This window comes from Hyaena hyaena, unplaced genomic scaffold, assembly GCF_003009895.1.
Source record: "Hyaena hyaena isolate Hyena2069 unplaced genomic scaffold, ASM300989v1 scaffold_217, whole genome shotgun sequence".
NCBI classification, from domain to species: Eukaryota; Metazoa; Chordata; class Mammalia; order Carnivora; family Hyaenidae; genus Hyaena; species Hyaena hyaena.
The window spans coordinates 1,825,712-1,841,565 of NW_024080849.1; the positions used below are offsets into that span (position 1 = coordinate 1,825,712).

General features: G+C 45.2%; 1 protein-coding gene across 3 annotated transcripts in view; it reads right to left on the reverse strand.

The window, feature by feature from the left end:
* The window catches only part of SLC22A15 (solute carrier family 22 member 15), an 87,977-nt gene that overhangs the window by 21,021 nt on the left and 51,102 nt on the right, over positions 1-15,854 (reverse strand). For all 3 annotated transcript variants that reach the window (XM_039242760.1, XM_039242759.1, XM_039242761.1), the window contains 3 exons: positions 11,919-12,134; positions 2,995-3,135; positions 847-932 (listed from right to left, as the gene is read on the reverse strand). In XM_039242760.1, the coding sequence (XP_039098691.1) occupies positions 847-932; positions 2,995-3,135; positions 11,919-12,134 (443 nt within the window). The remainder of the gene's footprint in view (positions 1-846; positions 933-2,994; positions 3,136-11,918; positions 12,135-15,854) is intronic.

Consider the following 15,854-nt stretch of genomic DNA (forward strand, 5'->3'; position numbering starts at 1 on the left):
GGATTCTGTGTTTCCCTCCCTCTCTCTCTGCCCCTCCACCACTCGTGCTCTGTCTCTGCCTCTCAAAAAGAAATAAAATGTTTTAAAAAAAAAAAAGAAAGAAAAGAAAATCACCGCCCAAATGAGTTTTTGACATTTTAGCGAGCATGCCTCACGTGTGTTAGTGCAAAAAAAAAGAAAAAAAAAGGTTGAGAGCCATCGCTGTCTCTATACTTTCTATAAAGGGGCAGAAATCAGGTTAGATAAGATGCCAAAGGGATCCCTTTTATTTTTTTTTTCAGCTGTGTTTGCACAGCCACAAATACATAAAAATGCCGAAGTTTCCTAAAGATGCTTTATTCATACCTTATATAAGACTGAGAAAATGTTGGCTGTCACCAATGGTAAACACTACTCTTGCTGTTGCTGCCGTTATTATCAGTGCGACCTGGGGGTATGGATGGAGGTGCTGAGGGTGCCTGAGCTGCCACCGAGAACCGGCGTCTCTGATCTGTGATTGGCTGGAACGTGAGTGCCATCTGTAACCCTGGATGGAGTTTCTCTCTGCAGAACTAAACAGCCCTCCCCATCATCAAGTAAATAACTCCAATACAGCACTGCCGCCCAGACACCCCAGATGTCAGCTTAATCGCCCGAAAGAATTAATAGTGCACCTCTAAGCACGTGATTCACCCAGAGAACAGTTTAGGCGAGCGGAAGAATGTGGCCCATCATACCCCGCACGATCGCTAAATAATATGCAATCACAGAAACGAAGCAGGCATATGGTAATCTCTCCTTGATGTTGAGATTCATTGTAATAAAAGCGCTGTTCGGAACCCTCACGGAGAAATCTGAAAGGCATACCTTTCTTCTCCGGAAGGAACATTATGATAAGACAAGCCAGTCCTCCTAGGCACAGAAATGCTGCCAGGGTCCGCTTCCGGCCACACCTAAACGATGGAAAGAAATCGCATGTTTCTCTTGAGGCTCTATCTTGTAAAGTCATCAGCTGCTTCTCCCAAACCTTCTTTCTGAAACGTCCTCAGTGGCATTATACACGTTTGTCTTGGCTTAAGGAATGGTGGCAAATAGGAGTGACCAGGACATAAAATATGTGACCATCATAACACAAACAACTAGCAGGATGGCCGGATCAAATGCCGTCTGCAGGCAAAGAACAGAGAACCGCTCTATTTCTGACGGTTCACTATGTTCTGAATGCTTTCTGTCAAGTACCTTACTCCTCAAAATAAACCTGTTAGGTGTGTGCTGTGCCCTCTGTCTTCCAGAGAATGAAAATAAATAAAATATGGAGAATGGAGTCTTCCACTCATTTCCTTTCCTCGGTACTTAAATCTTAAGCACTTCAAATTTTATCTTATTTAGTTCTAAAAAAAATCTTTAATGTTTATCTATTTTTGAGAGACATGAGACAAAGTGTGAGCAGGGGAGGGACAGAGGGGGAGACACAGAATCTGAAGCAGGCTCCGGGCTCTGAGCTGTCAGCACAGACTGTGACATGGGACTCGAACTCACAGACTGCGAGATGGTGACCTGAGCCAAAGTCGGACGCTTAACTGACTGAGCCACCCAGGCGCCCCAAACACTTCAAATTTTAAACACTGTAAAACAAGGCTCTCTCTCTTAAAATTGCAGAGTGAAAATAATTTCCTGTTAGTATGTCAGAATCAAGTGAAATTTGTCATGCACTTGGTGAACGGAAATCCTTTTCAAAGAGGAGCTTGAAGCTTGGGTGAAAAGACATTGGCGGTGACGAGCCTCCCTTCACGAGGAGCCTATGGCTTGCTAGGTGCCCTGTAGAACTTCAGTAGTGCCTGTAACTTTTCTGACCATTTTACCAGGAGATTTTATAATCCCCAGTTTAAGGCTAAGTACACGGAAGCTTACTGAGCTTGTCAAAGCCTTACACTAACACATGGCTAAGACTAGACTTGAATTCAGTGGCTAGGAGACAGGGCGGGACGTGGGTCCCTAGGTCACTGTGCATCATATAACACTAGTACTGAATGGCTTTCAGCGGGCAGGCACCATGCTAGGCAGGCAGCGGGGAGGTAAAGCCTGACAGGGAACCCCATGGATGGCGTCCTTCTAGACCTTCAGCGGTCATCAGAGCTGTGCCCGGGCAGCTGTGACAGCACAGAAGAGGGGCACCAGCACGCCAGAGGTCATGGGGATGGATTTCTGAATACGCAGCCTGACCTCGCTCCTGGACCACCGTGACCCCAAGCTTGGTCACTAACAGAGGTTGGCAGAGTCAATTGAGACCCCCCCCCCCCCCCGAGAAAAGCCTTCAACTGAACAGAATCCAAACTTGCCCTTCAGGAGGCACTAAACACACCAGCCATGACCACAGCACCAAGGAATGCTGTTTTGGTTAAAATGATGGTTTCTGGGCTGTGGGACGTGGCACTATCTGGCCGATTCCTAGTTCGTACCAAATGGGGTTTTCGGAGGCCCTGGTCAGGTGCTCAGGATTGGAAGCGACCTCACTAAACCAAGGAAAAGGTAGTCTTGATAGACTTTGAAAAGGCCTTGTAAGACTCCCCACTGACGAGTAGCAAAAGCAGGGGGTATTCCTCCCCTCAACAAAGTAGAGCAGGTCTTAAGGGGAAAGGAAAGTCATTACAGGCCCTCCAGTTCTATGCCGTGTGTAGGAACTTGCCCATCACAGGGGCTGGGTCGATGGAGTTCTATCTATAAAGCCAACACACTATCTGTTGGAGCTAACAAGTGACACACCGACTACTCCAAAACCCTCTGGTGGGAGTGCATTTGGATTGAAAACCTACGTAGGAACCCATAAACAGGAAACCCAAAAACACCACCTTAAAAAATGAATCCTAATTGCATTTGGTCTGAAAATAAATCACCAGGGAGTACTTAACAGACACCACCTGTGGACAAAGACACTAACATTTAAGTAGTTATGGATACAAGAGCTTGCGTATGTGTGTATCTGACATGGTGCACGTCGTATTCACCTATACTCACCACTTTTGGTTAATCAAGTAGATGCAGATTGGGTAAGAAGGGATCTCTATGAGGCCAGACAGGGCCAGGTTGGCATAAATATTTCCGCCTAGATCCCCTGCACTCAGAGTGAGGCCATAATACACCAAGCTGCACACAAACCTGCAGTTGGGGGTGAAAGACAAGAAGGACAACAGAACAAGTATGTGAGAATCTGCCAGAGAAGACTCAATCACTGGTTCGGGGTAATGCCATGTGTCTGAGGCAATGAGCTTGACGTTCCTACATCCCAATGTAAACTTTACTACGAAAAAATACAAAGGTAAGGGGCCTTGGAAATGATCTGAGCTGCCCCTAGATGTTCTCCAAAGCAAATGAGCGGTCAGCTCCTGAAAGAGCAAACATGTTGACCTTTCGTCACAATACCTGCATTTAACGGAAGACAAAGACTATTCCTACTTTAACCCAGCAGTTAATGGAACACTTGTCATAGGGGATTGCTGGGTCAAAACGAGTCTAGAAAAGAACTCCCATGGGCACCTGGATGGTTTAGTCGGTTAAGCGTCTGACTTCCGCTCAGGTCATGATCTCACGGTTAGTGAGTTCGAGCCCCACATCGGGCTCTGTGCTGACAGCTTGGAGCCTGGAGCCTGCTTCGGATTCTGAGCCTCCCTCTCTCTCTGCTCTTCCCCTGCTCATGCTCTGTCTCTCTCTCCTTCAAAAATAAACATTAAAAAACATTAAAAAAAGAAAGAACTCCCATGGGAAAGCCAACGGAGGATGGTGTTGAGAACATGCACTGAGAAGGGACTAGAGTCAGTGGTGGTGACTTACAGGGCCGGAAATGGCTGGCACTGCACTCCCTGACCAGGTTCCTGATCCCACCCAGCATTCAGCAGGTGTCTGCTGTAGACACCCAGACAGGAAAGAGAAGGCCAGGGCCTCAGCAGAGGCAGGGTCCTCCAGGAGGATCAGCTGAGGAAGGGCCCTTTAAGAGGGTACTAGCTTATTTCTGCATGCTGTTACTGTAATACTTAGGGACAGCCTCATGGGTGGCAGGCACTGAGCCAACCTCTGAAGGTCTGGGAACTGAGGAACCCAGGGGCTTTCATGTTTATTTATTTTTGAGAGAGAGCACAAGCATTGGGAGGGACAGAAAGAGGGGGACAGAGGATCTGAAGCAGGCTCCACGCTGACAGCAGAGAGCCCGACGCCGGCCTCGAACTCAGGAACCACGAGATCATGACCCGTGCCAAAGTCGGATGCCCAAATGACGAAGCTCACCAGGTGCCTCCCATGCGTCCCAAGCCCAAGAGCTTTAAATATGCCACACAAAGTACCATCCTGAAGCTCCACACGGAGAAGGGAATAATACAAACTTGTGTGGCTAGGAAGCTGCGTTATTAAAAATAAAACAGGACAGAATGAAGAAAAATAAAACCCTGAAACTAGGCTTTACTAGTCTACGAGTATGTTTTAGGCACCAGACACTTCTATTAAATGCACTACAGGTTTTGGGAGCCTATCAGTTTTTGCAATTCCCTTGGACGGGTGTTTATTCTGGGGACGTTTCCGTTGGCTTCCCTTTAGTTTTCCTTAGAAAAAATCCAATGAGCTGTGGCATGATGAGATCAAACAGGAAAGGCAAAGCGTTCTTTCCATCTCTGCCAAGGCAGCAAAGTGGGCCGAGCGCCCTGGGCTATGAAGAAGGGGCTGCAGTGAGCAGGGGCCGCGCAGGAGGTGGGAAGCGGGGGCCCTGGAGCTCCACTGCTTCACGCTCATCCCTGCGTGGCAACCGAGTACTTCCCATTGCCTCTCACTGGGTGGAGCTGTCACCCGCCTTCTAAGGATGATGGGCAGTGTCAGAGCCAGGACGTCATGTGTAAGGATGCAGGGAACACGGAGTTGTCTGTCTTCCCTGTCCCCCCAGCACCCTGTCTGTAAGCTGTGAGCTAAGCAAATTTAAACCCATGCAGTCTTCTAGAGTATGTTTAAAATCCTTTATACCTGCAGTACATGCCCTCTTTTGGGTCTCTATCAGGGTGTGTCTACTCTGCATTTAAAATAGAAACCCCAGGGGTGCCTGGGTGGCTCAGTCGCTTGAGCCTCCGACTTCGTTCGGCTCAGGTCATAATCTCACAGTTCATGAGTTCGAGCCCCACGTTGGGCTCCGTGCTGACAGCTTGGAGCCTGAAGCCTGCTTGGATTCTGTGTCTCCCTCTCTCTCTCCCCCTCCCCCTCTTATGCTCTGTCTCTCCCTCTCTCGAAAATAAGTAAACATTTAAAAAAATCATGAAAACAAATAAATAAACTAACTATCCCTGTGAAGCAATTCCCGCCATGGAAACACACATGCATATTTAAACCCAGTTGTGAAAGCAGCAGGTCAGGCCCACATAAACAAAGCCCAGTTCAGGACGTGAGAGGCACTCAGTGCCCGCTGGTGGGGAGCAAGAACGGGGAGAGCACAGGCAGGGAAGGCCTAGGGTCCCAAGGCGAGGACTGTGCTTGCAAAGTTCCTTAATGGCAAGTTGGTCATTGGGATGAGTAATTCCAGCTATTAAAATAATTTCGATCCGCTTTATGGGCCCTGAGCATACTTTAAAATGCCTTCATAATATTTAATGGTATATTTAGGGCATCAAAGAACTGGTGAAAAAGGAGCCGCTGTGGGGAGTAGCCAGAAGAACAGATGTGAGACACAGAGGTATAATTTTACCACGGGGAAGGGCTTTCTTCAATGACGGATGGACAGAAAAGAATTCTGAATTTTATGGCAGCTGCAAAAAGAGTGGCATTATGTGGAATGACACTGCCTCTGTGACTGTGTATTTTAGCGCTCGGAGCCCAGAGGGAAGAGGTTTATCTGAGGAGAACTCCTCTGGCTGTGTAAAATATAAAATAAACAGGGACATCGTCCCTGGCCCCGCGTCTGCTTTGTTTGTTCGTCTGTTTTGTTTTTTTTTTGTCCCCCGGAGGCCAGAATCCAGAAGTTAATATGCCTCAGAAGAACAAAAAACCTAAACATAAAAAGTAAATTATCCTCAAGAAGCAGGCAGAGGGTTTGACTGTTTATATGACATGCAAATGCTGAGTTTATGGAGCCCTAAGCGCCTGAATGTATTTTGTAAGCGTGTGCACAAGGCAGAAGCTCAAATTAGTTGCTTCTGTGCTAGGTCGTCAGGTTTGGCTTTTAATGGTTCCTTGGCTCTCTGCGCCTCCAACCTTGTGTCTCCTGTTGAACATTCATTATGCACCTGCCATCTCCCAGCACTGCGCTGGGTCTGTGGGGAAGGCGGTGGGGGGTGCGGCCTGATCATACAGGTGGCAGCCAGGGAGAATCGTGATATGGAAAAGTATATTCACACCTTCTTGTTCTCAGTCTGCTCTTCTTTACAGCTGTGTACCTAAGATCACTTTCATATAAAATTATTACCCCGGGGAAGGCGGGGTGGCTCGGTCGGTTTAGCGGCGGACTTCAGCTCAGGTCATGATCTTGTGGTTCGTGTGTTCGAGCCCCGCGTCGGGCTCTCTGCTGACAGAGCAGCTCCTGCTTTGGAGCCTCTGTCCCCCTCTCTCTCCCCCTCTCTAGCTTGCCCACTCTCTCTCTCTCTCTCTCTCTCAAATCTAAACATTTAGGAAAATAATAATAAAATAGAATAATTCTCCTTAATTCCCACATGAAAATGTAGGTCTCCACGCAGCCTTCGAGGCAAATATATACCAACCACAGCACAGCAGTCCTTTAGGCCAGTAAATATGATGCTCCCACCTGATACTGGACCAAATAACATCTATGGCATCCTAGCACTTGGTGCAGGCATACCGAGGAGATATAGCGGGTTACGTTCCAGAACACTGTAATCGCAATAAAGCAATGATCACAGTAAGGCAAGTCAAATGAACTTTTTTGCTTCCCAGTGCATATAAAAGTTATGTTTACACTGCTATAGTTGGGTATGTGTGCAAAAGCATTAGGTCTAAAAGATCAATACACATACCTAATTACAAATATTTTATTGCTAAAGAGCGCTAACCATCATCTGAGCTTTAAGCAAGTCATCATCTTTCTGCCGATGGCAGGTCTTGCCTTGATGTGGATGCTGCTGACTGAAGAGGGTGGTGGCCGCTGAAGGTTGGGTGGCTGTGGCAATTTCTGAAGACAGCAGTAAACTTTGCCCCATTGATCTACTCTTTCTTTCACAATCAGTTCTCTGTAGCATGTGAAGCTGTGGGGCAGCACTTTGCCCACAGTAGAAGTTCTTTCAAAACTGGAGTCAATCCTCTCAAACCCTGCAGCTGCTTTATCAAAGAAGTTTCTGGAATGTTCTAAACCCTGTGTTGTCATTTCAACAGTCTGCAAAGCATCTTCACCAGGGGCAGATTCCATCTCAAGAAACCATTGTCTGCACATCCGTCACAGGCAGCTCCGCACCCGCTCAAGTTTGATTGTGAGATCGTAGCTGTTCAGTCCCATCTTCAGGCTCCACTTCTCATTCTAGCTCACTTGCTGTTTCCACCACATCCACAGCTACTGCCTCCCCTGGAGTCTGGAACCCCTCAAAGTCTTCCATGAGGGATGGACTCAACTCCCGTTAATGTTGATATCGTGACCTCTTACCATGAATCACAAATGTTTTTTTTTTTAGAGCGGAGTTTCATGGTTTAATATTTTTTAAATATAATTTATTGTAAAATTGGTTTCCATACAACACCCAGTGCTCATCCCAAGTGCCCTCCTCCACGCCCATCACCCGCCTTCCCCTCTCCCCCACCCCCATCAACCCTCAATTTGTTCTCAGTATTTAAGAGTCTCTTATGGTTTGCCTCCCTCCCTCTCTGTAACTATTTTTCCTCTTCCCCCGCCCCCGATAGTCCTCTGTTAAGTTTCTCCTGTTCCACATATGAGTGAAAACATATGGTATCTATCTTTTGCTGCCTGACTTATTTTACTTAGCATAATACCCTCCAGTTTCATCCATGTTGCTGCAAATGGCCAGATTTCATTCTTTCTCATTGCCATGTAGTATTCCACTATGTATATAAGCCACGTCTTCTTGATCCATTCATCAGTTGATGGACACTTAGGCTCTTTCCATGTTTTGGCTATTGTTGAGAGTGCTGCTGTGAACATTGGGGTACATGTGCCCCTATGCATCAGCACTCCTGTATCCCTCGGGTAAATTCCTAGCAGTGCTACTGCTGAGTCATAGGGGAGTTCTATTGTTAATTTTTTGAGGAACCTCCACACTGTTTACCAGAGGAGCTGCACCAGTTTACATTCCCACCAGCAGTGTAGGAGGGTGCCCGCTTTTCCACATCCTCACCTGTTTCTACAGTCTCCTGATTTGTTCATTTGAGCCACTCTGACCAGCGTGAGGTGGCATCTCAGTGTGGTTTTGATTTGTATTTCCCTGATGATGAGGGACGCTGAGCATCGTTTCATGTGTCTCTTGGCCATCTGGATGTCTTTTTTGGAAAAGTGTCTATTCATGTCTTCTGCCTATTTCTTCACTGGATTATTTATTTTTCAGGTGTAGAGTTTGGTGAGTTCCTTATAGATTTTGGATACCAGCCCTTTAGCCAATATGTTATTTGCAACTATCTTTTCCCATTCCGTCAGTTGCCTGTTAGTTTCAATGATTGTTTCCTTTGCCATGCAGAAGCTTTTCATCTTGATGAGGTCTCAATAGTTCATTTTTGCTTTTGATTCCCTTGCTTTTGGGGATGTGTCGAGTAAGAAATGGCTGCGGCTGAGGTCAAGGAGGTTGTTTCCTACTTTCTCCTCTAGAGTTTTAATGGTTTCCTGTCTCACATTGAGGCCCTTCATCCATTTTGAGTTTATTTTTGTGTATAGTGTGAGAAAGTAACATTCTTTTGTTAATGTGATGTATCACATTGACTGATTTGCAAATATTGAATCAGTCCTGCATCCCAGGAATGAATCCCATTTGATCATGGTGAATAATTCTTTTTATATGCTGTTGAATTCGATTTGCTAGTATCTTGTTGAGAATTTTTGCATCCATATTCATCAGGGATATTGGCATGTAGTTCTCTTTTTTTGCTGGATCTCTGTCTGGTTTGGGAATCAAAGTGATGTTGACTTCGTAGAATGAGTCCGGAAGTTTTTCTTCCATTTCTATTTTTTGGAACAGCTTGAGAAGTATAGGAATTAGCTCTGTTTTAAATGTCTGATAGAATTCCCGAGGGAAGCCATATGGTTCAGGGGGCTTATTTATTGGGAGATTTTTGATAACTGATTCAATTTCTTCACTAGTTATGGGTCTGTTCAGACTTTCTATTTCTTCCCATTTGAGTTTTGGTAGTGGAATCACAAATGTTCTTAATGGCATCTAGTGATGCCAACAGTGAATCCTTTCCAGATGGTTTTCCATTTACTTTGCCCAGATCCATCAGAGGCATCACTATCTAGGGCACCAATATCCTTATGAAATGTATGTCTTAAATAAGATTGAAATTACTTAAAGTTGAAGTTACTCCTTGATCCATGAGCTGGAGAAGGTTGTTTTAGCAGGCATAAAAACAACATTAATCTCATTGCACATCTCCATCTGAGCTCTTGAGTGGCCAGGTGCGTTGTCAATACACAGTAATATTTTGAAAAGAATCTTTTTTAAAAAATCATTTTTAAAGTTTATTTATATTGAAAGAGAGAGAAAGCATGTGTGTGAGGGTGGGGGAGGGGCAGAGCGGGGGGAGAGAGAATCTCAAGCAGCCTGCACGCCATCAGCTAAGAGCCCTACATGGGCTCGATCTCATGAACCACGAGATCATAACCCAAGCCCAAATCAAAAGCTGGATGCCAACCAAATGACCCACCCAGGCACTCCAGAATCTTTTTTTTTTTCTGAGCAGTAGGTCGCAAAGGTGGGCTTAAAATATTTAGTAAATCATGTTGTAAATAAATGTGCTGTCATCCAGGCTTGGTTATTACATTTACAGAGCACAGGCAGAATATATTTAGCATCATTCTTTTTCCTTAAGTTTATTTCTATATTGTAAGAGAGAGAGTGCGAGCAGAGGAGGGTCAGAGAAAGAGGGAGAGAGAGAGAATCCCAAGCAGGCTTCACACTGTCAGTAAGGAGCCTGATGTAGGGCTCGAACTCACAAACTACAAGTTCATCACCTGAGCTGAAATCAAGAGTCAGACACTTAACCAACTGAGCCACCTAGAACCCCTAGATTTAGCATAATTCTTAAGGGCCCTAGAATTTTCAGAATCATCAATGAGCACTGGCTTCCACTTAAAGTCACCAGCTGCATTAGTCCCTAGCAAGAGAGTCAGCCTGTCCTTGGAAGCCAGGCATTGACTTCTCCTCTCTAGCCATAAAAGTCCTCTGTGGCATCTCCTTCCAAAAGAAGGCTGCTTCATCTACATGGAAATCTGCTGTTTAGGGGAGCCACCTTCATGAGCTGACTTATTAGCTGGACCTCCCGGAGAACTTGCTGTAGCTTCTACCTCAGCACTGCTGCTTCACCATGTGCTCTTACATTGTGATGATCTTATGACCCAACCTCTGCTAGTTTCAGACTTTCCTTCTGCAGCCTCCTGACCTCCCAGCCTTCATAGAAGGGTAGAGGGAGTGTTGCTCTTGGCCAGGTTTTGGCTTAAGGGAATGTTGTAGCTGATTTGGTCTTCTCTCCAGACCACTCAAACTTTCCCCATATCAGCAATAGCGCTGTTTTTCTTAGCATTCATGTTGTTCACTGGAGTAGCACTTTTCATTTTCTTCCAGAACTTTTCCTTCACTGCTGTTTGGTACCAGAATTCTAGCTTTTGGTCTATCTTGGCTTTTGACCTCCCTTCTTCACTAAGCTGAGTCATTTCTAGCTTTTGACTTAAAGTGAGAGATACATGACTGTTCTCTTCATCTGGACACTGGGAAGCCACTGTAGGGTTATTCACTAGCCCAAACCCAGTACTGTTGTGTCCCAGGCAGAGAGAGTCCCAGAAGAAGAGAGATAGGGGAATGGCCAGTCAGTGGAGGAGTGGGAACACACACAACATTTATTAGGTTCGCTGTCTTCTATGGGTGTGGTTCATGGCGCCCTAAAACAATTATAGTAGTAAATTATATAGTAAAGAGCACTGATCACAGATCACCATGGCAAATAGAACAATGAAAAAGTTCGACACAGCGACATGAAGTGAACAAATACCGTTAGAAAATGGTACCAAAAGACTCACTTGACACAGGGTTGCCACCAACCTCCAACTGTAAAAAACATGGTAGGTTTACACAGTACTCAAATATTCACTGCCACCCTCTTCTCCCTTTCCCACATCATTCTTTAAATGGAACCATCTTCAACATTCAATGCAATTTACATGAACGCTGAGGGCATTCTGAGAGGCATGTAGGAATACGCTATTCAAGTGGCTTCGAGTACATCATTTCACACTACCAGAATCCCAGCCAGCCAAGGAACAACACCGCCCACCCTCAGAGTGAGTGAGGGGGAGGGGACGCCACAGAGTGCAGCACGGAGCACAGCAACCAGAATATGCTGTCTGACCACTTCATGCTAAACCAAATGTAGGTATTTTAAACTCCTACTTAGAAACTCTTCTGTTTCTAATATGCTATCTTGCTTTTCTCTTATTTTTAGAGGTAGGGGGGCAGTTCTTAAATAATTACATTAAATCGCTCAGGAGCAAAGATGTGCTCCTGCTGTCTATTTATTCAAGTTCAGTGAACCTGTGGTCAGGCCCCCATCAGTTCCTCCTGGACAGGGAGGGTGCTGCAAGAGCATAGGTGAGCACAGTGGAGGCACTCAGAGACAGGAGTCTTGCATTTGTGAAAATAGCTTCAGGCTGACAAATGGGGTAACATTTCCTGTCACCCTGCAGAAGGACGTAATCAACAGACACTCAGCACCCTGAGTTGAAGGTCAAGACAACATCCCTTGGATATAATTACCAGATGAACATCAGGGTCAGCGTGTGCCCCATGAGGATCCGGTAACGGAAGAGATCCAGGAAACTTCCAGTCTCCCTGTAGCTCCTGCTGGCCGGATGCGTTAGTGAGAACGTACACTTGACCTTGCGGTTCCTCTTGGCAATGAGGTACAGAGCCGCTTCGGCCTCACTCAGCCGACCCTGGGAGTATAACCAACGAGGTGATTCAGGAATGAATCTGAAAGAGATGTCATTAAAGGCTGGATATTCAGATAGGTATGTGGGCACAGGAAGGAGCACGCAGATCTCCTCAATCACAACTGGATTCCATAAGAGGTTTCAAACCAACTCTCCCAATGACAAGAGGGCGGGGGGGGGGGGGTCCCAACAGCATGCCAGTGTTAAACCATGGTCTGCTTTATGAATGGAACCAATAACACGCTTCCAAAACCACAGGAAAAAAAAAAAGGTAAGCAGTATGCATTTCCTTAGAAACACATGTTAATAGGTGGATGGCAAGTTAAGCCTAGAATACTGAATAATTCGAATTTTTCATAAAGCACAGGTCAGAGAGAGGGCTCTAAATCATAGTCATGTGTTGCAACAATACTACAGAGATAGCAGGTGTTTAAGTTCTGACAAAACCTTGCAAAGAAGATGAAAATATTTGTCTTCTCAAAAAAAAAAAAAATTTGTAAAAAGTGTTTTTAGGGGCGCCTGAGTGGCTCAGTTGGTTGGGTGTCTGACTTCAACTCAGGTCATGATCTCACGGTTTGTGGGTTTGAGCCCCGTGTCCGGCTCTGTGCTGACAGTTCGGAGCCTGGAGCCTGCTTCAGACTCTGTGTCTCCCTCCCTCTCTGCCCCTCCTTCTCTCATGCTCTTTCTCTCTCTCTCACTCTCTCTCTCAAAAATAAATAAACATTAAAAAAATAAGAAAAATAAAAAGTGTTTTTAATGTAGTGATATGTTATGAAGGCAGAGATTATTTTAAGACTATACATGAAAATTCAACAGGATGTATCCTATCTTAGCTATATTTGAGCCTTTTCTGCTTCCAAATACTTGAATTAGCTGACACACTGGCTTTAATATGTTGTCAGAATATTTCCTGACCCCCCTCAAGACCTTAAATAAAAGTCGTCTCCTGGTTAACTTCCAGTTACAAAACAACAATTCTCTTCTACTGAATGCTGAATGTCAGTTACATCGCCACTGGTATTTTCTAATAGTTTCAAGACTTAACTCTGATGGGTCTCTTTCCTCTTCACAGCAGTGTGAGCACTTCTAGAGGCCCGAGGACTTGTCAAAGGCCAAGCTGTGACAGGAACAAGGACACAGGTATACTAAATATAGTGCCAGTACCTTCTGATGTAACATGACATTATTTGCTTAGAGTGAAACTTCTCTAAGTAACCTTGGCTATTTAAGGTGACTTTTAGAATTCTGATAGCCTTTCCATTAGGGCAGTGAAGTGGCAACGAAGCCCACAGAATTTGGAACTTTGTGGACAGCCAGTCGGTCAATAACCATTTGTTGAACACGTTCAATTTTATATTGAGCAACGTAGTAGGTGCTTGGAGGAAATAGAAAGGTAGGAATTCTCCCAGAGCTTTGCTACTGGAGAGAGAATATTCATGCAGATCTGACTGTAAGCAAAATCAGGAACGCAGGCCATCCTTTATTTCCTTCTTCGTTGCCCTCTGATTATTATTACTAATACACAAGATGGATGGTCAAGTAAAACACTGTTCTCTTAGAAGTTAGGTCTTTTGATCCTCAAGTGGACCCACCGGCCCTATCCACAAGGCTGCTTACAAGGTACCAAGTAAACTACATGAGTCTAAATGCAAATAAAAAGAGCATAAATGAAGCCTACTGTGTGTGATGAATAGAGAGGGTACACCTGGGAGATAAGTGAGCTACCAGAAGTGTATCATAATAAAAAACAAAAATGAGAACTAGGAGGTGAGGAAAAAAAAGACAAGGAAATAACCAAAATGTTAACAGTTATCTGGCTAATTTAGGTCATTTTTCCATTCTCCTCAAACGTCCATGTTTACAGAACTGTTGATAAGCATGAATTACTGTTAACATGGTTATGAATCATTGTTAAAGATGAGACTTGAGAGATATTGAGGCTTTGGAAATTTGAGTTAATAAAGGATTTCTACTTTATTAGAAATAAACATGTTGAGGGGCGCCTGGGTGGCTTAGTCGGTTAAGCGTCCAACTTTCACTTAGGTCATGATCTCGCGGTTCGTGGGTTCGAGTCCCGCATTGGGCTCTGTGCTGAATGCCAGCTCAGAGCCTGGAGCCTATTTCAGAGTCTGTGTCTCCCTCTCTCTCTGACCCTCCCCTGCTCACACTGTCTCTCTCTCTCTCCTAGAAATAAATAAAAATATTTTTTAAAAAAAGAAATAAATATGAGGAAAGTGTGTACCTCGTACACAAACTGAGGACCAGACACATTCCCACATCTGGGGAAGCCAATGGGCTTACTTACACAAAGCCTCACCCAGCTGCTGATGGATGGACTTGGGGATATAAATTCAAACACATGCAGATTTTGCACATCAAACAGCGAGATGTGTTCTTAAAAGAAAAAGCAGTCTGTGGGGCGCCTGGGTGGCTTAGTCGGTTAAGCATCCGACTTTCGCTTAGGTCATGATCTCGCGGTTCGTGGGTTCAAGCCCCGCGTCGGGCTCTGTGCTGACTGCCAGCTCAGAGCATGGAGCCTGTTTCAGTCTGTGACTCCCTCTCTCTGGCCCTCCCCTGCTCACACTGTCTCTCTCTCTCTCTCTCCTAGAAATAAATAAAAAAAGAAAAGAAAAAAAAAGAAAAGAAAAAAAAAGAAAAGAAAAGAAAAGAAAAGAAAAGAAAAGAAAAGAAAAGAAAAGAAAAGAAAAGAAAAGAAAAGAAAAGAAAAAAGAAAAAGCAGTCTTTGAACACCGTGCCCTCTCCATGGTGCTGAGGCCAACTTCAGAAGCCATGGTGCTAATTCAACAATGTTGCCTCGGCTCGCAACCCGTCCTGTGAATCTCTTAGAAGATGAAAATCTTGGTAAATTATGGGAGTGCTGATTTTTAGGTAAATCTGCTCAAATCCAAGTACAGTGAAAACGAGGAATTTTTAAACTCAGCGATAATGTTTCTAGAACAACAAAAACACAAGGTATGAATCTAAAATAATGTGATATTTTCATATGCGGCTGATGGCTCATTCTGAAGGCTAATTCTAGATGTTTTGGGGTAACACCTGTCCAATGGGTGCGAGGGGTCTTCTGGGTGGAAGGTGCTGGGCTTTGCTGCTGGAGGACGCGTAACAAAGCTGAGAGCCTACAGCCATCTGGGAGCTCCTGGTGCAGGAAGAGACGGGCTCCACTCCAGCGGGAGGCGGAAACAAGAGCCCCGCTCGAAGGGCATGGGTTGAGTGCTACAGAATTCAGAAGCAAATGGCTTGTAGCTGGAGGTGTGATCAGGAGAAGTTTGGAGGGGGTGGCGCTTGAACACTAGGAGTTAAACAGGAAGAAATGGAGGGAAGGCTGTTAAAGGGGCAGATGCGGCAGCGAGTAGGAGGCAGGGAAACTGCACGGCTCATGGTGAGTGTGGGTGACTCCACGCAGCTGCCGTGTCCGGAACACGGGATGCGGGAAACAGGGTGAGAGGAAACCACTGATTTCAGGACAGATCAACTGGAAGCCACCTGTGGGAAGCCTTGCATTCTAGGCCTATTTTGGATTTACATGGTCTTTTCCCTTCGTTTCCTCTTTGTTCCTGACCTGAATTCACGTCCCAGTGAGTAAATGCCCCCACCCAGCACTGGGGCCGTAACAAATTCAGACCACATTCAGAAAAGAAAGTCAGAACGGCTCATGTGATCCATCAAAGTCACTCTACTATGGAAGGAGAGAGGACAGACAGACTGGAATGAGAAATAACAGACTGATTGTTTAAAAAGA